This window comes from Macaca nemestrina, chromosome 9, assembly GCF_043159975.1.
Source record: "Macaca nemestrina isolate mMacNem1 chromosome 9, mMacNem.hap1, whole genome shotgun sequence".
NCBI lineage: Eukaryota > Metazoa > Chordata > Mammalia > Primates > Cercopithecidae > Macaca > Macaca nemestrina.
Genome location: NC_092133.1, coordinates 113231236 through 113253646, shown reverse-complemented (window position 1 = coordinate 113253646; position 22411 = coordinate 113231236). Strand labels below are relative to the sequence as shown.

Below are 22411 nucleotides of genomic sequence, written 5' to 3'. Positions count from 1 at the left end.
GTTGCACGTTCTTGAAGTTAACAAATTCTTTTGTGCCATTTCTCCCAGGTACTGGTGTTCGATTTTGGTAGTGAAGTTTACGTATGGCATGGGAAAGAAGTCACATTAGCACAACGAAAAATAGCATTTCAGCTGGCAAAGCACTTATGGAATGGAACCTTTGACTATGAGAACTGTGACATCAATCCCCTGGATCCTGGAGAATGCAATCCGCTTATCCCCAGGTACTCCTGCCGCCACCTGGGGACGGCTCCCCGAGCGAGCTGATTCCCTTCGATCCCTCCGTTCTCACCACAGTCCTCTACTCTCGCTCTTTATAGGGTTCAGTTTTCATAAACGGTTATATGCAGCGGACTGTGAATAGTCACAAAAGGAACGTTCTTTAACTTTTATCTAACTATTGTGGAAATATGGATGCTGTAGTCTTCTGGAAGAGGTTTGTTACCGTTGATTTAATGAAATGAGCAAGAAAAGCTGCCAGTTCCCCTGCGCGTCCCATGTGCTGCTGTGGCAGTCGAACAGCAATTGTTGAAACAAATGCATGCAGATCTGAAAGGCTTCCCGGGTCTGGAATTCAGCCATTGATCTGAAAGTGCAAAAGCAACATGCCTCCTTCTAATTTCATACCTTCCCAGCATCACCCTCAAATTCCAGGATTTATTTGGCAGCAGATGATGTTTATATCTTTATACCTTTCGGAAGGGAAGAGGGGGAGAAGATGGTATTTAAATTATGATTGCAATTTTAATATTCCCTGCATGTACTGGACTCTAAAGTCATTTTGGCAATTCAATAGAATATGTACAAACTCTGAAATTATGATTATGAAAAAAAGAATTCTTACATGCAAAGGATTGCTGTTGTTCTTTCAACTATTAGACCAAAAAAAAGTAGGTTTTTAAACTATGTGTGCCATTACAATAGATTGAAACCGATGAACCACCAAACAGCGTAGAATATTGGGCATCACACAACTGCATTTTAATGTTTTCCATTGAACTGGTATATGAATTTCAACTTTCCTGCCTAGGTTCCTGCTTTAAAATCCAATTATTGATTTCCTTATTAATTATTATAGAAATCATTAAAATTATGTCAATGTGGTAAGAAGTTTTAAAATCCTTGTTAAGCAAATGTACTAATGTTTAACATCAGTATGGTAGCAACCGTTGTTTTAAGGACTGGAACTACAGCTCAAACGATTTTATTTGGTATAGCAAAGGAAAAAAAAACCAGGCTAAAGCATAAAATCTATGTGATGGCCAACTGTATTTAATAATGGCATAATCACAGATCTGGAAGTAGATGACGGAGCTCCTAACCCACTGGTTTTCAACATCTCTGAGACAGAATCACCTGAGGGGCCTTTAAAAAGATGCGTTTGCTCAGCCCAGCCCCAGAGATGTGTTTTCAATCCATGTGAGTTAGAGCTTACATGTCAATATGTCTTAAAAGCTCCCGGGGATTTTAAGATGCAGCCAGGATTACACACCCAGCCCTTCTTAGCAAACGAGGCTGAAACCACTGAGCCCAGTTCCAGCTGTAAGTCAGGGAAGGGGGGAGAGAGACACACCTGGCTCCTGGCCCAGGTTCGTCCCCCTCACCCTGCAGTCTGCCACGTGGCTTGCTCACGACGCTTCAAAACGTAAACGACAGATTCTAAAGCAGAAACCAAGAACCCTTTCAATCATCGTCTTAGCAAGCCTGCAGAGTAGGACTGACATAAGAGACAGGCATTCAGATATTTTCTGATAAAGACCACAGCCTTTCAAGACCGCGTGCATTTTCCATAGGTGCTTATGTTTGGTTCGCGAAGTCCCACAAGAACACGAGGTGGAAGTGTCTGTGTTCTACGATTTATCCGGCAGCTATCTTTGAATCAGGCAGCCTTTTTGATGTGCCTCAGCTGTGACATCAGCAGCTGTGGTCTTGACCAAGCAGGAAGCCACTGAGGCAGTAGCACAGCAGGGCACAGGCAGCAGGGCTGGTTGCTCTAAGGGGTGGCTGCATCCCGGGCCGGATTCACAACCGAAGATGGATGTGGAGGGATGAGATCGTGCATATTATTCCAGGGCTACGCCCTCCACAGCATGCGTATCTTCTCTACCTTTTCTTTTCTTTTATTTCTTTTTCTTTCTTTTTTAAAATTTTTAATTAATTAATTAATTTTTTTGAGACAGAGTCTCACTCTTGTCACCCAGGCTGGAATGCAATGGTGCTATCTTGGCTCACTGCAACCTCCACCTCCCGGGTTTAAGCGATTCTCCTGCCTCAGCCACCCGAGTAGCTGGGATTACAGGCACCCACCACCACGCCTGGCTAATTTTTTATTTTTGGTAGAGACAGGGTTTCATTGTGTTGGCCAGGCTGGTCTTGAACCCCTGACCTCAGGTGATTCACCCGCCTCGGCCTCCCAAACTGCTGGGATTACAAGCATAAGCTACCACACCCAGCCCTCAGCTCTACCTTTTTCTAAATTACCTGTGTTCTTGGGGACAGCGCAAATTCTGAAATCTCAAGCCCACACAAGACCTCCAGTTGGGGCTGTGCCATTTTCTTTCCTATTTCTCTGTGCTCTCCTCGTCTGCTGCCCTGGCCAGTCGCCTAGAAATAAGTGTACAAAAGGGCACTTCAAGAAAATGAAAGTGTGTTCATTTTAGTGACAGGAGAATCTCCGTACTCTGGAGAGCTTTGCTGTAACATGAAATAAAATAGTGGAGAATTGTGGGGAGGGGAGCTACGTCTTTCCTAAGTCTATTAATTAATTGGAGGGAAACTTGGTGAGCATTTGCAGGTGACTGGGTGGCATAGAGTAGATGACAAGTGAGGTTTGCCCGCAGCTCCTGCCATTGCCAAAATCTCCACCCAGCATGCCACCCCGAGGGCATTCCAAAGACAAGAATTTGCTAGAATGTGGCCAGGCACAGTGGCCCACACCTGTAGTCCCAGCACTTTGGGAGGCTGAGGTGGGAGGATCGCTTGAAGCCAGAAGTGCAAGACAGCCTGGGCAACATAATGAGACCTGGTCTCTATTAAAAAATCAGCCAAGCATGGTGGCACACATCTGCAGTTCCAACTGTTTGCAAGGCTGAAGCAGGAGGATCACTGCAGCCCAGGAGTTTGACGCTGCAGGGAGCTGTGATTGTGCAATTGCACTTCAACCTGGGCAACAGAGCAAGACCTTATCTCAAAAAAAAGAAAAAAAAGACTTGCTAGATTGTAAGAAAAGTCTAGTCCTGACATGGTTCATGTCACATTTAGGCACATCAAAAACTCCATGGACACAAAGCTTTGCAAGACTTCAGACTAAAATAACAAAATGTCATTATTTGGTAACATGCAGGAAAATAAATCATTTGTTCTATACACCACTTACGTGCTTTGAGATTTTTTCCAGTAGCCGCATGTGTTTTAGATTCCTTTGTTTAAGCTTGGCTTAATCTTGGTTCTTTTCCTGTCTGTTCTCCCAACCCCCACCCCCACCCTGCAGAAAAGGACAGGGGCGGCCCGACTGGGCGCTATTTGGGAGACTTACTGAACACAATGAAACAATTTTGTTCAAAGAGAAGTTTCTGGATTGGACAGAACTGAAGAGAGAGAATGAGAAGAACCCCAGGGAACTTGCCCAGCACAAGGTATTCCAGTGACCAAGTCTCAAACCTCAGGGCTTGGTTCGGGTCCCAACAAACGTGGCCTTGATGTAAAATGATCAAATCAGGATAGTTTGTGTGGTCATCACCTCAGATGTATCATTTCTTTGTGGTGAGAACATTCAGATCTTCTCTTCTAGCTCTTTTGAAATAAGCAATACAGTATTGGAAAACAGTCACCCCACTGTGCAGGAGAAAACCAGAGCTCATTCCTCCTCTCTCGTTGTCGTTTTATACCCATTGGCCAACATCTCCCTATCCTCCCTCTCCCGTCTCCTTCCCACACCCCCTTCCCCATAAAACAGATGCGTGTATCAACACATCAAATCATACTCATAATAATGTGTCAACTAAAATACTTTTTTAATTAAAAAAAAAAACCATGGACACACACACACACACACACACACACACACACACACACACACACCCTTAAAGCTAAGAGGCCTTCCCAGGAATCACTGGTAGAACAGCAGACAGGCCTCCAATTCTAATCTGACTCCGGGAGGTGAAGAGTCTGGTTTGCACCTGTTCTCGGGCATCCATGCGCTGTTGTGGCAATGGGTGTTCAGACCTCTCAGAGTCTTTCTGGAAATGCAGCCTTTCCCTGACTGCAGTTAAACATCCGAGGATGAGATAGAGGATGGAAGCTGTATTTTTATGCTGTCCCAGGAACAGCTGAAGCAGCGTTGAGTGTGACAAGGAATGGCTGTGGAAACAGGCAGCTGAACCGATGTCTTCATGTTCCCCACAGGAAGACCCCAGGGCTGATGTCAAGCCGTACGATGTGACACGGATGGTGTCCATGCCCCAGACGACAGCAGGCACCATCCTGGACGGGGTGAACGTCGGCCGTGGCTATGGCCTGGTGGAAGGACATGACAGGAGGCAGCTTGAGATCACTAGCGTCTCCGTGGATGTCTGGCACATCCTAGAATTTGACTATAGCAGGCTCCGCAAACAGAGTATTGGGCAGTTCCACGAGGGGGATGCCTATGTGGTCAAGTGGAAGTTCATGGTGAGCACAGCAGGTTAGTGAACGCTCATGGTTTCTTCCAGCTGAAAGAGGTCGGCCCAGCAGCCCTGCAGGAGCCAGCTTCCCCGATGAGCCCTGTTGTGCTCACTGCTGGGTGTGTGCAGTGGGGCACTGCAGTCATGTGCCTTTGAGAGCCACCTAGTAAACCACAGAGATGAAAAGAAGTAAGGCCAAATTCCTAACAACCTAGCATTGCCAAGGCCGCTGGTGTTCACCTGTAGAAATTGAACTTGCACATCAAGTCTTCTCGGCTCCCTCTCTCTCTCCCCTGCTCCTGTCCCCAGAGCTTTTCTGGGAAACAGAAAAGCTCTAAATGATGGCCTCTAAATGATATTTCCCATGTGACTGTGTGCTGCTTCAATTAAAGTCGTTAAGTACAGCATATCTTCGTGATTTAAAGCTGGAACCAAATGGGCTGTAACATTATAGTAAATACACGCACGGAAGATTGATTTGAAAAGTGAAAGAGTCTGTTTCTCCTGAGACTGAGCGCACGCGTGGTGCTTTGTGGGTCTGGTGTAGTAAATGCAGAGTCTAAACTCTCCTCGGTTCCTGATGGTGACATACCGCATTGCAAAACACTTGCCTGGATGCTCTGGAGAAATCACCCCTTTCCTTGCCAAGCAGGAGCCTTTCCCACAGCGCTCCTCACCCCTTCCCATTTAGCATGCAGGTCACAGGTCTGTGATTTCAACTCAGAAGAGAGTTTTTTCGCCTCTTTACAGCCCCCTTACTGTGCAGGTGCACCTGCCCCCGGGGCCACAGGAAGCACAGGCAGCTGTTTGCTTCAGAAAACTGCAGGCTCGGAACCACGTGATTTCTTTCCTGGCTTATATAAAATGCATCTGTTCATCAACTGACACCATTTCCTGAGCACCTACTCTATGGGAGACACTTTTTGTAGGGACCAAGTAACTATTTCAGATCCTGTCTCCAAGACAGTTATCCATGATGTAAAGCAAGTACAGGAACAGCCAGCAGGCAGGCCTCGCTGAGTACATGGCCAATGGGGTTGTGTGCTGTGCAGAGCCAGCCGTGGCCCAGAGGTCCCCCTGCCCCCTCAGAGCATGATGCGGGGGGCTTTATCCTGCCTCTAGCTGAGTGCCTCCTGGGCTCCCTGAGACTTGTTCTGTTGTGATGCTAATTTCTCAGATGAGGAACAGGACCATAAGATCAGGGAACCTGCCTGAAGCCACACAGCTAGCAGGGAGCAGAGCCGGACACTCACACCCAGGCCTGCCTCTTTTCAAACCCAACTGTGCTGTTAACCCGCTCTGCGGGCAGGGAGTTAGAGTGGGGCTCCAGCACAGGATGTGGGGAGCCATGAGTTTGGTTACAAGGATGGGCCGAAGAGCCCAGTGACCAGACCGTGGAGCAGGTCAGGGTTGAACCAGCGGCAAGGCGACTTGACGTTGAGCCGCTGAATGCATCAAACTTCAGGAGCTTCTTAAACAGCAGGAATGGGCTCTTCCAGGGCCCAGGCAGCTCCAGCCTCTCCTTCCAGGGAGTAGTGGGGTGTCAGACAAGGACCCCCAGTGGGAGGGACTCCCTTCCCTCCCACTCCCCTCCCCTCCCTTTCCCTTCCTTGACAGGGTCTCACTATGTTGCCCAGGCACGCACTTTCTTTCTTCGTTTCTTTCCTTCTTTTCTTCCTTTCTTCCCTCCCTCTTTCTCTCCCTCCCTCCCTCTCTCCCTCTGTCTCTTTCTCCCTCCCTCCCTCCTCTCTCTCTCCTTTCTTTCTTTCCTTCTTTTCTTCCTTTCTTCCCTCCCTCCTTCTCTCCCTCCCTCCCTCTCTCCCTCCGTCTCTTTCTCCCTCCCTCCCTCCTCTCTCTCTCCTTCCTTTCTTTCTTTCTTTCTTTCTTTCTTTCTTTCTTTCTTTCTTTCTTTCTTTCTTTCTTTCTTTCTTTCTTTCTTTCTTTCTTTCTTTCTTTCTTTCTCTTTCTTCTTTCTTTCCTTCCTTCTTTCTTTTTCTTTCTTTCCTTTCCCTTCCTTCCTTCCCTCCCTCCCTCCCTCCCTGCCTCCCTGCCCCTGTCTCTCTCTCTTCTTTCTTTCTTTCTTTCTTTCTTTCTTTCTTTCTTTCTTTCTTTCTTTCTTTCTTTCTTTCTTTCTTTCCTTTCTTTCTTTCTTGCAGACTTACAACTTTGGAAAAGTCCAGCTTTGGAGAATTAGGATAGAGCAGGGAGCGTTCAGATTCCAGACCATCCCTCCAGCAGCAGAAGCACAGCCCAATGGCACTTGCAGTCACTCTGTAGCCAACGCGGAAGCTCTGGCCCCTTGGTGACACTCGTCCGGCTCCTCTATCACTTGTGCCCACAAGAGCCACACCTGCAAACAGGACTGAGTCAGAGCTCAAGGAGCACTGCTGGGAGACGGTCAGCACACCTGCAATCAGGACCGAGTCAGAGCTCAGGCAGCACTGCTGGGAGACGGTCAGCACACCTGCACACAGGACCGAGTCAGAGCTCAGGGAGCACTGCTGGGAGAGGGTCAGCACACCTGCAATCAGGACCGAGTCAGAGCTCAGGGAGCACTGCTGGGAGAGGGTCAGCACACCTGCAAACAGGACCGAGTCAGAGCTCAGGGAGCACTGCTGGGAGAGGGTCAGCACACCTGCAAACAGGACTGAGTCAGAGCTCAGGCAGCACTGCTGGGAGAGGGTCAGCACACCTGCAAACAGGACCGAGTCAGAGCTCAGGGAGCACTGCTGGGAGAGGGTCAGCACACCTGCAAACAGGACCGAGTCAGAGCTCAGGGAGCACTGCTGGGAGACGGTCAGCACACCTGCAAACAGGACCGAGTCAGAGCTCAGGGAGCACTGCTGGGAGACGGTCAGCACACCTGCAAACAGGACCGAGTCAGAGCTCAGGGAGCACTGCTGGGAGACGGTCAGCACACCTGCACACAGGACCAAGTCAGAGCTCAGGCAGCACTGCTGGGAGAGGGTCAGCACACCTGCAAACAGGACCGAGTCAGAGCTCAGGGAGCACTGCTGGGAGAGGGTCAGCACACCTGCACACAGGACCGAGTCAGAGCTCAGGCAGCACTGCTGGGAGAGGGTCAGCAAAAAGCAGCAGCTGCACAGGTGGTAGAGCCTCCGCTTGGCCGATGCTGGCCGGCCTGCTGGGGTCAGTGTCCTGGCCCGGTGCCTGCAGGGTAGGGTTGCTTGCACTCCAGCAGGGTCAGGGGACAGCTGCTCGAGGGGCCCAGGGATGCTGAGCCAGGCTCCTCCAGGGCACGATAGGGGTTTAATTTCTATAAATAGGTGGCTCTGGGGCAAGGATACTTAACCATAAGCAGTCTTCACACCTCTGTTTTCTGTTATTCCTAAATAGCACTACTGGTACCAAACTTATTCTTGAAACTGCTTTGATGGTGTAACATGTCCACACTTTATATATCTATTTATCTATCTATTTATTTATTTATTTACTTACTTATTTAGAGACAGAGTCTCGCTCTCACTCTGTCACCCAGGCTGGAGGGCAGTGGCGTGATCTCGGCTCACTGCAAGCTCCGTCTGCCAGGTTCACACCATTCTCCTGCCTCAGCCTCCCAAATAGCTGGGACTATAAGCATCCGCCACCACGCCCGGCTAATTTTTTGTATTTTGAGAGAAGCAGGGTTTCACCGTGTTAGCTAGGATGGTCTCAATCTCCTGACCTCGTGATCCATCTGCCTCAGCCTCCCAAAGTGCTGAGATTACAGGCATGAGCCATGGCACCAGGCCCTGTTTATTTATTTTGAGACAGAGTCTCGCTCTGTTGCCCAGGCTGGAGTGCAGTGGCGCAACCTTGGCTCACTGCAACCTCTGTCTCCTGGGTTCAAGCAATTCTCCCTGCCTTGGCCTCCCGAGTAGCTGGGATTACAGGTGCCCGCCACCACACCCCGTTAATTTTTGTATTACACTTTAAATTAGGCAACTGATCAAGGCTGTGAAAAGAATGGCTCCGGATCACGAGGTCAGGAAATCGAGACCACCCTGGCTAACACGGTGAAACCCTATCTCTACTAAAAATACAAAAAAAAAAAAAAAAAAGAAAAAGAAAAAGAAAAGGAAAAGAATGGCCCCATAAGTTCTTCCCACTAAAAATTGAATCTTTACATTGCTAAAATTAAAAATGAATACACATATGAAAAATGAATTTGTATATAGGACTACATTTCAATACGTGAAGAAAAACTCTTAACGAAAATTAGTGAAATGCCCATTTTGTAAAATATCTTTAAAGAAATAGAAGTCTAGGCTTGCACCTGTAACCCCTGAGTTTTGGGAAGCTGAGGTGGGAGGATCACTTAAGGCCAGGTGTTCAAGACTACTCTGGGCAGCATAGTAAAACCTCATCTGTACAAAAAATAAAAAAATCAGCCCAGTACAGTGGCATCTGCCTGTAGTCCCAGGGCTTTGGGAGGCTGAGCCAGGAGGATCCCTTGAGCCCAGGAGTTCAAGGCTACAGTGAGCTATGGTTATACCACTACACTCCAGCCCGAGCAGCAGAGCAAAACCCTGTCTCTAAAATAAAAATACTTTTAAAAAGAGATACAATTGTATTTTGGATATATACGGTCAAGTCTATTTAGAATGTTAGGACATGATATTGGTTATTTAAGTGTAAATGTGTATTTACACAATGTATTTGAGTGCTAAAAATGTCTAGGTCTTTATAAACTGTTATGCTCTATTTGAAACATGCCTTTCTTTCCCCAGTAATCTAGTTGGTGCAACACATTTTCACTATTTTGAGGAATAAGATTGCTAATCAAAGGCAAAATTTTTTGCTAAGTTAGCAGAAATTTCAGTTGAGTGGCTTCCAAATTAATTTTAGGTATTTATAATGTAGTCATTGATGGTTCCTATTTTATTTTGCCCTCTCGAAAACATACAAACTTAGCCAGTTCAGATCTACAGTGGATGGTAGGAAAGGCCATTTTTAGTGAAAATACTTTAAGAAATTATTAGAATCATTTATGGAACCTATGTTACAGATACTTTACCAAAGAAATGGCTGAAAAAATCAAATAAATATGACCCCTGAACTTTTAGGAACTTAAATGAATTTTCTTCTTCCTTTCAAACCCCAATACAGTTGTAATGTTGGAAATGGGATTGAAGCTAGGAAAAATTGAGGTGATATAGAAGCAGAGACTCCAGTCTTTTTTGTTTGTTTGCTTGTTTGTTTGTTTTGTTACGGAGTCTCACTCTGTTGCCCAAGCTGGAGTGCAGTGGCCCGATCTTGGCTCACTGCAGCCTCCACCTCCTGGGTTCAAGTGATTCTCAGCCTCTTGAATAGCTGGGATTACAGGCATGTGCCACCACGCCCAGCTAATTTTTGTATTTTTAGCAGAGACGGGTTTCACCATGTTGGCCAGGCTGGTCTCAAACTCCTGACCTCAAATGATCAGCCCACCTCGACCTCCCAAAGTGGTGGGATTACAGGCATGAGCCACTGCACCTGGCCAGTTTTTACTATTACAATTTAACAGGTCTTCTACACCTCGAAGCTCAGATAAATTCTACCTGTTTCCACAATGCTTTGAATTATTTCATATTTTACATTCATTCTTCATCTGGAATTTACTTTAATTCCTATGGTATCTTTAGCTTTGTTCTCTTTTCTTTCAAAGGTCCTGGAAGTTTTAACTTCGCACCCTGCCTGTTCATCCTCAGCAGCTCCTCTGGGGATTTCGCGGCCACGGAGTTTGTGTACCCTGCCCGAGCCCCGTCTGTGGTCAGTTCCATGCCCTTCCTGCAGGAAGATCTGTACAGCGTGCCCCAGTCGGGTACCGCTTGCAGGCGGCAGCTATGACACACTGCTAAGCAGCTATGACACACTTCTGCTGCTAAGCAGCAGAAGACACACCTTCCATGTGCTTCTGCACACCCAGAACATATGCTTATCCTCACCCCTACACCAAAAGGAAGGAGGGTGAAATCAGCCACACATTATAGCATAAGAAACGAGGCTCAGTTACTTAACCCACCCAAAGACGTCAGCTAAGAACAGGTTGAGCACCACAGCAGCAGGCCTGGCGTCTCTACTCTTCTCCCAGCCTTGCTCTCAGTCTTGTTGCTGCATGGTCACTGGTCGACTGCCATTGCTCCAGCCATCATGTTTGCATTCAAGACAGAAAGAGAAAGAAGAGTGGTGGAAAAAAGGGAACTTAATAGCCACATCTCTCTCTTTAATCAGATAAAAAAGACGTTTTCCCAGAAATCCCCAGCAGACTTCTGCTTTTATCCCATTGGCCAGAGCTTGTCACATGGCCAACCCCAGCTGCAAGGGAGCCTGGGAAAGCAAATGGCAGGGGAGAAGAGTGTTGAGGTAACAGCTACATTAGCCAGTGAACGGGGTCTGCCATACCAAGTCTCCACAGCAGAGGCAAGACTCCAGCCCAGGTCTTCTGATCCCAAGGTCAGGGCTGTTTCCACCAGGCCACCACCTCAAGACAGAAACCTCTGTGCCCTCATTCTGGTTGGGAAAGTCACAATAGACTGGGCTTGACAGCCCGTCCCGCCCACCCTCCAGTGAAGCCAAGGTCAGCTGCTTCTCAGTTTGTGTTTGTTGCTTCTCACATTACAAGAGCCTGGAGCTGCAGCCAGGGACCTCACCTTGCACTGAGAGCCCAGGGCACCACTGAAAGTTTGACCAGTGCACATGTCATGCTTGGAAAATCTTAGCCATCAAAAAGAGAGGCTGTGCCCACGCCCTTCATCCTGGGGCTCAGGGCGGGTTATCAACCTCCACTGGGCTTCTAAAATGTGGCTTTCACAGAATCCTGAAACACATGCTGGGAAAGGACACACGGTGAGCCGACCAGCAACAGTGAGAGGCGTTTTGCCCCGTGGAGTAAGAGTCAGGCTGACAATTTGAGGAGGAGAAAAAGTTAGGATGAAAAGGCAGTAGAACAATTTTGATTTTTATTTCATTTTATATTTTTTAGAGGCAAGGTCTCACTCTGTCATCCAGGCTGAAGTGCAGTGGTGCAATCATGGCTCACTGCAGCCTCAAACTCCTGGGCTCAAATGATCCTCCCTCCTTAGCTTCCTGAGTAGCTGAGACTACATGCATGCACCACCATACCTGGCTAATTTTTTTTTTTCTTTTTGTAGAGATAGGGTCTCATCATGTTGCCCAGGCTGGTCTTCAACCTCTGGGCTCAAGCAATCCTTCCTCCTCAGCCTCCCAAAGCACTGGGATTACCAGCATGAGCCACCACTCCTGGCCACAGTTTTGATGTTTAAAGCCCATTTCTCTGTAAGAGAACCATGAGCTCACCTCACTGCTAAGCAGTCGTGCGCAGGGCAGGAATGCCTCTGACCTGTCTGCCGTGAGATGTGTGCTCCAGTGTTGATTGTGCTCTTTGGAGATACGTGGTGCTAACAGCCCCTTGAGTGGCACATGCATTATCCCTTCCACTCTTAGCACAGTCCTGCCAGTATCCAGAAGGGCCAGGAGCTTGAGCTGGGGCAAAGGGAGGAGGACCTGGAGGACGAGGAATGAAAGAGACTAACTCCTTGACGCCACCTTTCTCTGCCTAGAGGCTTCTCCCAGTTGACCTTTCAAAGGGCTGGGGTGTCCTGGGTTTCTGTTTGCCTCTTTGCCCCTGGTTTGACGGCCAAGGGGGTTTCCCCCATGACACAGCAGCGGGGAGGAACAGCATCCACTAGGTTTGGGGAGGAGTGAGCTGGAAGTGTCCGTGAAGGAGCTCCTGACGGTCGGGGTCTGTCCCTGCCCTCACAGTGCTTTTCCCTGTTGACAATCACCACGAGGTGTACCTCTGGCAAGGCTGGTGGCCCATCGAGAACAAGATCACTGGTTCTGCCCGCATCTGCCCTGCCTCTGACCGGAAGAGCACGATGGAGACCGTACTCCAGTACTGCAAAGAAGAGGCCTCGCCAGCAGCTCCCCGGAGCCCTAGACCCTCTTTCTCTTCTGCATGGGTCAGCCAGTGTCTATAAAGCCTGGCAGGTGGTAATGAAACCCATTTTTCCCCCCTTTAATTTTTTTGAGATTTATTAATTTTTAGATTAGTGCATTCTCAGCTGCCAGCATGAAGAACAACTAGTTTTTCTCTCTGGTATTATGAGGCCATCTAACATGTTACCCTCAAGGATAAAGGCTATATTGTGGAACGCCCCAGGCAGATTAAAACCCTGTTGTACTCCGGGTTGATCACGCTGAGAGACAAGTTGGCCTCTGCCATGTACATTATCTGCAACCACTACCATGCTGTTGGAGAATGAAAGTCTCCCCCAAATGGTGAATGGCCATTGCCAACCTTTTTATTATTTATTATTATTTTTAGTATTACATCCTAAAAGTAAGTTTGTAGTTTTTCATATACCATCCACATGAAATTTCTGGTCCTTTATGTAAAGTGAAAATACCAGTAATTAATATCACATTTTTATGGTTTCATTGATACTATTAGTTTAACATCACTGAGTATGTGCAATTGATTCTCTTCCTGAAGAACTGTTCAGCAATAAATAACATATGAAACCTTCCACCCAATGTTATAGTAAACGTAGATGTATAAGATGCTGTCGTTCGCTGTCAGCCATATTGGAGTTAATCCCGTGGTAGGAAGGCAGAGGGAAGCCGCTACAGTGAATTCAGGAGGAAGAAAATGCTCCAGCCAGAAGCTGCAGACAGAGAAGCTCTCCCTTCCAGGAATACAGAGCGTTTTGTTAGGTTCAAGAAGTATAGACTCAGGTTGATTATAGGTCACAATTGTAGTCACAGGCATGAAACTAACATCTTATATAAACATTATCCATGTGTTGTTATGAACTACTCGTAACTTGCATTTTAAGCATGAAGTCATGAGTTCTGACAAAGAAGAAAAGATTTCAAGGGAAATCAGTGAAAGACAGGGTCTCCCTTGGGTCTACTGACGTTGTGTTCTGTGTAACTACAGGGAAAAATCTCAAGAAATCACCCCCCAAGTCTTACCTTATCTATGCTGGTCTGGAACCCCTGACATTCACCAATATATTTCCCAACTGGGAGCACAGAGAGGACATTGCTGAGGTCACGGAGATGGTGAGCACGCTTTCCTGCCCTGTGAAGGTGGCTCTTGCGCCTTTTGGATTGTGGGTTGACTTTACTTTGGGGAGAGCATCCAGTTGCACTGTCAAAGTGGGAAAATATTTTTTATTTTGCAACATGATAACATGTCATAGAATTCGCTTAGGAAGAAGAGAAGTCTAACGGGAAATCAATTGAACTATTTTAGTAATTTTCTACACAGTGTACCCAAATTTTAAAAACTTAAAAGCAAAGGTGAGTTTAATCATGCTGACTATATATGTACATAAAAGCCGCGAACTCTTCATTCTGTTTGCCAAGAACCTGTTGCTTGGCATCGCTTGTCTCCAGTGTCCATGTGATGTGCAACCAAACCCTTATGTTTCAGACGTTAACCTTGTGTAGAGGAGACACAAACAAAATCTGATGAATTAGTGTGTTCAGATAACTGAATGAATGGATGTACTGCGACTCACTTATGAGAAGATATCGCTCAACATCTCATTCATGTTGTCTTTTATGAGACCACCTGGTGCTTCCACATGAGCCATTTATCATAACTTCTATCTACTGAAATATATTGTTATCCAGAATGTTTTCCAACCACACAGAAAAGAAGTTACCTATAATGATGTTGAATTTCTTATTGATGAGCTATTAGCATTGCTAGGAATAGCAGTTCCGAGGATTTGTTTTGGTTTGATGGGAGATGGTGTTTTTCCGTTTTGATTTTTTTTTTTTTTTTTTTTACCATGTAGGAGAGTTGCTTTGATTGGGGAAATGATCCAAGTGTATTTTGTTGTCTCAAATTTGTGTCTCTGACTGACTAAAATTAGGTTGTTTTACAGCAGGGAAGAAATGTAACCATGTGTGGGAAAACAGGAATGAAGGAGGGTTGAGGAAGAGGAGGTGGTCAACAGGAAGCAGGGAGTCAGTTGGGCATCATGAAGGGTGAGGGGCCTGGTAAGCTTCCATTTTTTCTTTTCTCTTCCAGCCCAGGCTGGAGTGCAGTACCACAATCACAGCTCACTGCAGCCTCCACCTTCCAGGCTCAATCAATGCTCCCAGATCAGCCTCCCAAGTAGCTGGGACTACAAGCACACACAATGCCCAGCTAAGTTTGTATTTTCAGTGAGGTTTTGCCATGTTGTTCAGGCTGGTCTTGAACTCCTGGGCTCAAGCCATTTGTTGGCCTCAGCCTTCCAACGTACTAGGATTACAGGCTGGCTTTCCAAAGTGCTAGGATTACACTGTTGGCTTTCTGATACTCTCAGAGAGGCCTGATGGTTGATTTCCTGAGAAAGTAACTCAGATAAGACAAATATAACTTTCTCAAGTTTCAAAACTGGGATAGTCAAATTTTTGATGTTTATTCGAAGAAACCATAAACATCAGCTCTGTGGGACAGTTTAGCCAGTTTCAGAAGGAGGTAACTCACCATTCTCTCTCTGTATTCACTATAGATCCTGGGGGTTGGCAACGGGGCTGTTTACTGTTGTGCGGGCCCATGGGATTCCAGCCAGAAAAGAGTCGGGCTTCCCATGCCAGCAAGTTATACAAATAATTAACACTCACCAAGTGCTGATTCTGCACTAGGCATAACTCCAAGCACTTTACACTGATTGTCTCGTTTAATTATCACAACAGTTCATCACGATCTATCTTCTTCTTATTCCCATTTTACTGGCATGGGAGCAGAGGCACAGAAACGTGAAGTGACTTTCAGCGAGTAGAAAAGTCAGTACTCAGATGCAGGCAGGATCACTCAAACACCTGCCTTCGTCTCGCTTTTTTTGAGACAAGGGCTTGCTGTGTCACCCAGGCTGGAGTATACTGATGCCATCATGGCTCATTGCAGCCTGGAACTTCCGGGTTAAAACCATCCCCCTGCCTCAGCCCCCTGAGTAGCTGGGACTATAGGTGTGCACTACCATGCCCAGCTGATTTTTGTATTTTTTGTAGAGATGGGGGGTCTCACTATGTTGCCCAGGCTGGTCTCAAACTCCTGGGCTCAAGCAATCTCCTGCCTTGGCCTCCCAAAGTACAGGGATTATAGGCATGAGCCACCATGCCCAGCCCAAAACCTGCCTGTTGACCAGTAGTCCCCCCATATATTTGTGATTTGGGCAACAGCTATTAGTCATGCATTCCCATCATCCACCCACCCAAAAAGAGAGAAGCCAATCTGGGGTCCCAAGTTTAATGGAGGAAGAGAATTTACCCAGAATAGCTTGTTCAGATTAAATTCACACAATGGTTTAAAAGCAAACTTGATTCTGCTCCAAAATATTCTGGATGCACTTTCTGACCTTCTTTTTCTATTGTGGATTAAGAAGGTGCTGAGGCGGGCGGATCATGAGGTCAGGAGATCGAGACCATCCTGGCCAACATGGTGAAACCCTGTCTCTACTAAAACACAAAAAATTAGCCAGGCGTGGCGGTTCACGCCTGTAGTCCCAGCTACTAAGGGGGCTGAGACAGGGGAATCACTTGAACCTGGGAGGCGGAGATTGCCGAGATTGCGCCACTGCACTCCAGCCTGGCGACAGAGCAAGACTCTGTCTCAAAACAAAGAAAAAACAAGAAAAAAAATAAATGAGGCCGGGGAGGGGAGGAGGGTGTGATTTCTTTTCAGTTTAATTATTTTAAAAATATTTTTAAACAAATTCCATTATTTGGAGGTCTCTGGTGTTTAGACGTAAAATTTACTAATCTTAGTCTGTAATTCACTCATGGTGAACATTTTTCCAGTGGCAGTCCTGAGATAAGATTTGTTTGAAACTCTGTGATAAGTTGAGAAAACATCTAAAAGTCAGAGAAACAAGATTCCATCTCTACAAAATATTTTTAAAGTGTATTAGGCGAGCATGGTGGCATGCATCTGCAGGCCCAGCTACTCAGGAGGCTGAGGTGGGAGGATCACTTGAGCCTAGGAGTTCAAGGCTATGGTGAACTATGATTGCACCACTGCACTCCAGCCTGGTGACAGAACGAGATACTGTCTCTAAAAAATAATAATAATAAAAGGGGGCCAAATGCAGTGGTTCACACCTGTAATCCCAGCGCATTATCAGGCTGAGGTGGGAGGATCACTTGAGGCCAAGAGTTTGAGACCAGCCTGGGCAACAGAGCAAGAGGGGAGGGGAGAGGAGGGGAGGGGAGCGGAGGGGAGGGAAGGGGAGAGGAAGGGAGGAGGAAGGAAGGAAAGAAGGAAAGAAGGAAGGAAGGAAGGAAGGAAGGAAGGAAGGAAGGAAGGAAGGAAGGAAGGAAGGAAGGAAGGAGAAAGAAGAAAGAATTAACCGGACATGGTGATGCACATGTGTAGTCCCTACTACTTGGGAGGCTAAGGCAGGAGAACCGCTTAAGTGCAGGAGTTCGAGGCTGCAGCGAGCTGTGATAGTGCCACTGAACTCCAGCCTGGATAACAGAGACCTTGTCTCCAAAATATTTTTTTTATTTAAAATTTAAAAATTAAAAAAATTAAAACTCAAGGCAACTGCAGGGCTTTGGGCAATCCCTTATCTTTCAGAGCCATTTCCTCCTCAGTGGTGTGGAGCCACGCATCCTCAGGCTGTGTGCAGATGGCACAGGGCTGTGTTTGCAAGCACTTAATGAAACAAGTTCAAATGTAGGACACAAGCTCTCCTCTCTGCCCCCTCCTCTTCTCTAGGACACGGAAGTTTCCAATCAGATCACCCTCGTGGAAGACGTCTTAGCCAAGCTCTGTAAAACCATTTATCTGCTGGCCGACCTCCTGGCCAGGCCACTCCCGGAGGGGGTCGATCCTCTGAAGCTTGAGATCTATCTCACCGATGAAGACTTTGAGGTAAGCAGTTCTTCCGGTGGGGTGGGGACGGGAGTAAAACAACACATGCATGCCCGGCTCCTTTCACTGAGCCGCGGGGCGCTTCTCCCAATGTTTCCAGTTTGCACTAGACATGACAAGGAAAGAATACAATGCCCTGCCCTCCTGGAAGCAGGTGAACCTGAAGAAAACAGGAGGCCTGTTCTGATTGGGGAGATGCCACAGGAACCTCGGAGTCACGTCCAATACCATCACACCAGGGAAATGGATATATATTTTTGGACTGGTGTTTTTTTTTTGTTGTTGTTGTTGTTGTTTTTTGAGACGGAGTCTCGCTGTGTCTCCCAGGCTGGAGTGCAGTGGCGTGATCTCGGCTCACTGCAAGCTCCGCCTCCCGGGTTCACGCCATTCTCCCGCCTCAGCCTCCCAAGTAGCTGAGACTACAGGCGCCCGCCACCACGCCCGGCTAGTTTTTTGTATTTTTAGTAGAGACGGGGTTTCACCATGTTAGCCAGGATAGTCTCGATCTCCTGACCTCGTGATCCACCCGCCTCGGCCTCCCAAAGTGCTGGGATTACAGGCTTGAGCCACCGCGCCCGGCCGTGGACTGGTGTTTTCCACAAAGTATTTTTCAATCAGAGTTTTCAGAACCTGACATTGTTAAAGATACTACTTGTCTGGGAGTTGTGTATTTTGTAAACGTTCAAGGGAACTATTTGGGAACTTCTTTCCACCATTCAGCAGGTTATCAGAATTAATAAAAGTATGTTATGTGCACTTAAGCCGCAGCTGCTGTAGATAGCACTGCGTTCTTGTTCCAAGTAAGCAATGCTTTTTTCTTTTTTCTTTTTTTTTGGAAGCAGTTCTCTTTATAAAGTGTTATTTTGATAGTTTGTGGATTCTAAAATATATGTATACTTATAGAAACACCATAAAAGTCAAGTAAGTATTTAACAAAGCAATAAGTATTCGTTCACTTTCAAGATTTTTTTTTAATGTCAAAATAATATGAAAAGGTAGATGGAGTTGCTTCTGTTGAATTAGCTCTGCCACCAATGCGTATCTTCATACACGTTTGGAAACGTTTCCTGCAGCATTAGGTATGACTTGTTCTGAGTACTGCTTCCGGTGCTAAAATGAACAAAGAATTTGTACTTAATGGCATGGACTCTGGAGAATCTATGCGAATCAGCCTTTCTACCTTAATATCTCCCCCGAAATGTATAGTGCCTTGTTTGATGTACAGTTTCTATACAGAACAGTTTGCTCTGCGTCTTTGATGATGGTTTGGAACATTACCTACGATTTTACTCTCAAATAGTCAAAATAAAAACATCTCAATTTCTAATACCTCTTGTAAACAGTACACATTATTTTGTGATACAGGACTTTTGTCTTGTGCTTTTGGAAATAATAGCATCAGAATAAACACAATAAACACAACAATTAATTGATGGGTTCATATTCAATTCCAAGCATGTTCCTTTCTGGAAATTTTTTTTTTTTTTTTTTTTTTTTTTTGGTAAATGTTAACCTAGCACCAATATTGTATCATTAAATATTAATGGCTATACATTTGAATTTAGTTTAGGGCAAGATTTTATACAAGGTCATAAGATTAAATAAAGAGCTATTTGCCCCATAAAATTAGTACTCAGTACTATATTGCAGACATATTTTTGCAAATCATCATTCAACAGAAGTTCTTTTCCTTTTGCTTTTTTTTTTTTTTTTTTTTGAGATGGAATCACACTTTTGTTGCCCAGACTGGAGTGCAATGGCACCATCTCAGCTCGTTGCAACCTCTGCCTCCCGAGTTCAAGCAATTCTCCTGCCTCAGTCTCCTGAGTAGCTGGAACTACAGATGCCCACCACCACGCTTGGCTAATTTTTTGTATTTTTAGTAGAGACGGGGTTTCACCACGTTGGCCAGACTGGACTCGAACTCCTGACCTCAAGTGATCCACCCTCCTTGGCCTTCCAAAGTTCTGGGATTACAGGCTTGAGCCACTGCACCTAGCCTCAACAGAAGTTCTTTACCCCACAACTCTATCTACATTTCAATTTCAAGATCTCAGTGCCTTAAAAAAAAAAGTATGTGGATAAGACGTCTAGAAAACTTAAAAATGAGTTAGAAAACTCTTCACGAGCGTATATGTTCTTAAAATACAAATTCATGGGTTTGAAGGTATTCTGTAGGCCTATTATGAGTTGTTACAGCCCTTCCTTATTCTCTGTTAGCCTAAGTTTAACACATTCCATCACAGCACACTTGCCTGAAACTTCAGAACTTACGTGCCCCACCCTTTCACTGCACCAGGGTGGGGGCCTGTAACCTGCTCCTGGTCTCACCACTTTATGATTGTGTAATATTGGGCTATCACTGAACTTCTCTGCCATGATTTCCTTTAAAAAGGAGACACTCCTAGCTATCTCACCTGCATCACAAGATTCCAAGGGAGGATCTAGCGGAAGCTCTTTGAAAATTGCCAAGTGCTAGATACCTAATGGTATTAAGATCATTGTGACGGTAGCTGAAATAGGAAAGCAGGGGGGTTAAGTTAGGGAATGTTGTCACGCACCTAGAAATGATGGATTAAAGCAAAGCAAGGAGAGGAAAAAGGAGAGAGAGAGGTTCAAACTCTATGTCCCATAGATAGCACGCAAAGAGGCGTGGAGAAAAGTCACTAGGGCAACCTGAGGGTCCGAAAGAGAGAGGCAGGGTTGCAACCTCTGCAGCAGGTTCCAGTAATCACCTGGATCCTTAGATACCCAGGACATAGCTCGAGTTGCTACAGGAACTTCCAGTGGAGAGCTGCTGTAATCAATAAACAAGACAGGTGTCCTCATTAATATCCATTAACACCAGATTTTCCCAAAGTGCTTAAAAATCATGAATATCTACTTGTGTTAAACATTGTCCCCCAAAATGTGCTGTCCGTTTGCTTCTCTTGGTGAATAAACCCCAGCTTGTAGTGCCAGTTTACTTTTTGCCTCTTTTCCTCTGAATTGTTTCCTGCGTCTCTTTCCTGCTTATAGAACCAGATTCTATTTTCCTATTTTCCATGTTTTTTTTCTGATCCTTTTCCTTCCATAACTGCAACCTTTGACCTTTGTGCACTGGGAAGCTGAAACATGCAAATTGCTAAACCTTAAAGTCTCAGCCCTTGAATTGACACTGGTGCCTGGGGCTTTTCTCCACAGTCCTCCAAACTCAAACCCCTGCTCTCACTACATGCAGCAGGGGCAGGGAAGTGGGATGTCCTTCATTTGCTGCCCGTGAACGAAGGGACTCATGAGAGGAGTGGGTGTTTGGGTTGAGATCGATGTCAGAGGTGCCGCGGGGCAGATGGGATGTTGAGCGTGTTCCGGAGCTTTGGATGAACTGTGCGAATATGAGCCACTTCCAGAGTGGGACAATCGTGCCCCTTTGTTCCCGAATCCGAGGAGGGGAAAGGCTGCTGCGAGCCCGCTTCTTCTCTCCTACTTTACGTTTCCTGCCCCACTCTTAGAATTCCCATTTTGGTAAGAGGAAACGTATTCCAGAAACAGTTCCAGAATTCATTTTGGTCCTTTGGTTTTGTTTTTTTGATTATAAAATTAGCCGTGTGTGTCCACACAGAGACCTGGACACAGATGTTCATAATGACATTATTTGTACTAGCCCAGACCTGTAAACAACCCACGTGACTGTCAACTGAGGAGCAGAAAAACAAAATGCAGGACCTCCATGCGATGGCGTCCTCCCCGATGGCAAAGAGACAGATATTCCTGCGTATACATGATATACAGGTGATACTCACTACGACATGGATACACCTCAAAAGCATTAAATGAAAGAAGCCAGATACAAAAGGCCGCATATTGTTTGATTCTTTTTATTTGAAACTTCCTGAAAAGGCAAATCTGTGCACACAGCAAGATGAGTGGTAGCTGGGGTTGGAGATGGGAGTGGAGGTTGACTGCAAATGGCATGAATGATCTTTTTGGGGCAATGGAAATGTTTTAAAACTGGATTGTGGTGATGGTGGCACAGCTCTATGAAGGATTAAAACTCACTGATGCTGGGCGCAGTGGCTCACTCCTGTAATCCCAGCACTTTAGGAGGCCACAGCAGGAGGATCGAGCCATGGCCCAGACAGAGAATTTGGCATCATTTTCACAGGCTTTTTTTGATCTCAGATCCAGAGTAAAGCACATATGTTTCAAAACAGGCCTCTGTGCAAATCCTTTCTGAACTAATGTAGCCACTAATAACGGGGGGCCATTACCAAGAAGTCAATCAAGAGTACTGGTGCAAGTCCAGGGCAGCGGCTCATGCCTGGAATCCCAGTGCTTTGAGAGGTTGAGGAGGGAGAATCACTTGAGGCCAGGAGTTCAAGATCAGTGTGGGCAACATAGTGAGACCCTGTCTCTACAAAAAATTTAAAAATTAGCTGGGCATGGTAGGGGCATGCCTTTAGTCTCAGCTACTCAGGAGGCTGAGGCGGGAGAATCACTTGGGCCCAGGAGGTGGAGGCTGCAGTCAGCTGTGATCCTGCCACTGTACTCCAGCCAGAGCAAGAGACCAAGACCCTGTCTCTTAAAAAAAGTACAGTGCTCTATTTTCAGAAATATCAAGGTAATTCAAACGCAAATAACTGAGAATTAACTATATTGGTACGGCATTTGGCCCAAAGAAGCCTTCCTCCTTTTGAAAAGTAAATACGTTGCATTGCATGCATTTGCTCTTCTCCTCAGAGAAAGGATGCTGGGCTGCTTCAGACCTCTGACAATGGATGCACCCCGAGGATTAGATCAGAAAGATGGACCTGCCAGGGAAAAGCGTCCGAGGCTTCTGTTCCTACCATCAGTACCACGGATGCGATGAGAGTGTGGAGCCTGCATGGAA

At 46.2% G+C, this 22411-nt stretch overlaps 2 protein-coding genes and 1 long non-coding RNA gene across 4 annotated transcripts in view; 2 read left to right on the top strand and 1 right to left on the bottom strand.

Moving 5' to 3' along the window:
- LOC105480060 (supervillin-like) overlaps positions 1–6493 on the top strand; it is a 43093-nt gene extending 36600 nt beyond the window's left edge. Inside the window, 3 exon segments of the mRNA XM_071070282.1 lie at positions 49–224; positions 3491–3635; positions 4405–6493. Of these exon segments, the coding sequence (XP_070926383.1) occupies positions 49–224; positions 3491–3635; positions 4405–4686 (603 nt within the window). The 3' untranslated portion in view covers positions 4687–6493.
- LOC139356387 (uncharacterized) lies at positions 219–11093 on the bottom strand. Its single transcript, XR_011608162.1, has 4 exons — positions 11046–11093; positions 10666–10782; positions 2482–2604; positions 219–586 (listed from the first exon to the last, which is right to left on the bottom strand). It is a non-coding gene; the product is annotated as an uncharacterized lncRNA (long non-coding RNA).
- A 2553-nt stretch (positions 11094–13646) lies between these two features.
- Positions 13647–17779, top strand: LOC139356386 (supervillin-like). Of its 2 annotated transcripts, XM_071070283.1 has the most exons (3): positions 13647–13730; positions 17386–17541; positions 17642–17779. In XM_071070283.1, the coding sequence occupies exons 1-3, from the start codon at positions 13728–13730 to the stop codon at positions 17726–17728; spliced, it is 246 nt and encodes an 81-aa protein (XP_070926384.1). In that variant the 5' UTR covers positions 13647–13727; the 3' UTR covers positions 17729–17779. The 2 variants fall into 2 exon arrangements, 1 of the variants encoding a protein (XP_070926384.1); XR_011608157.1 differs by lacking the exon at positions 13647–13730 and adding an exon at positions 13751–14678 and having other exon boundaries at positions 17386–17706.
- The last annotated feature ends 4632 nt before the right edge of the window (positions 17780–22411 follow it).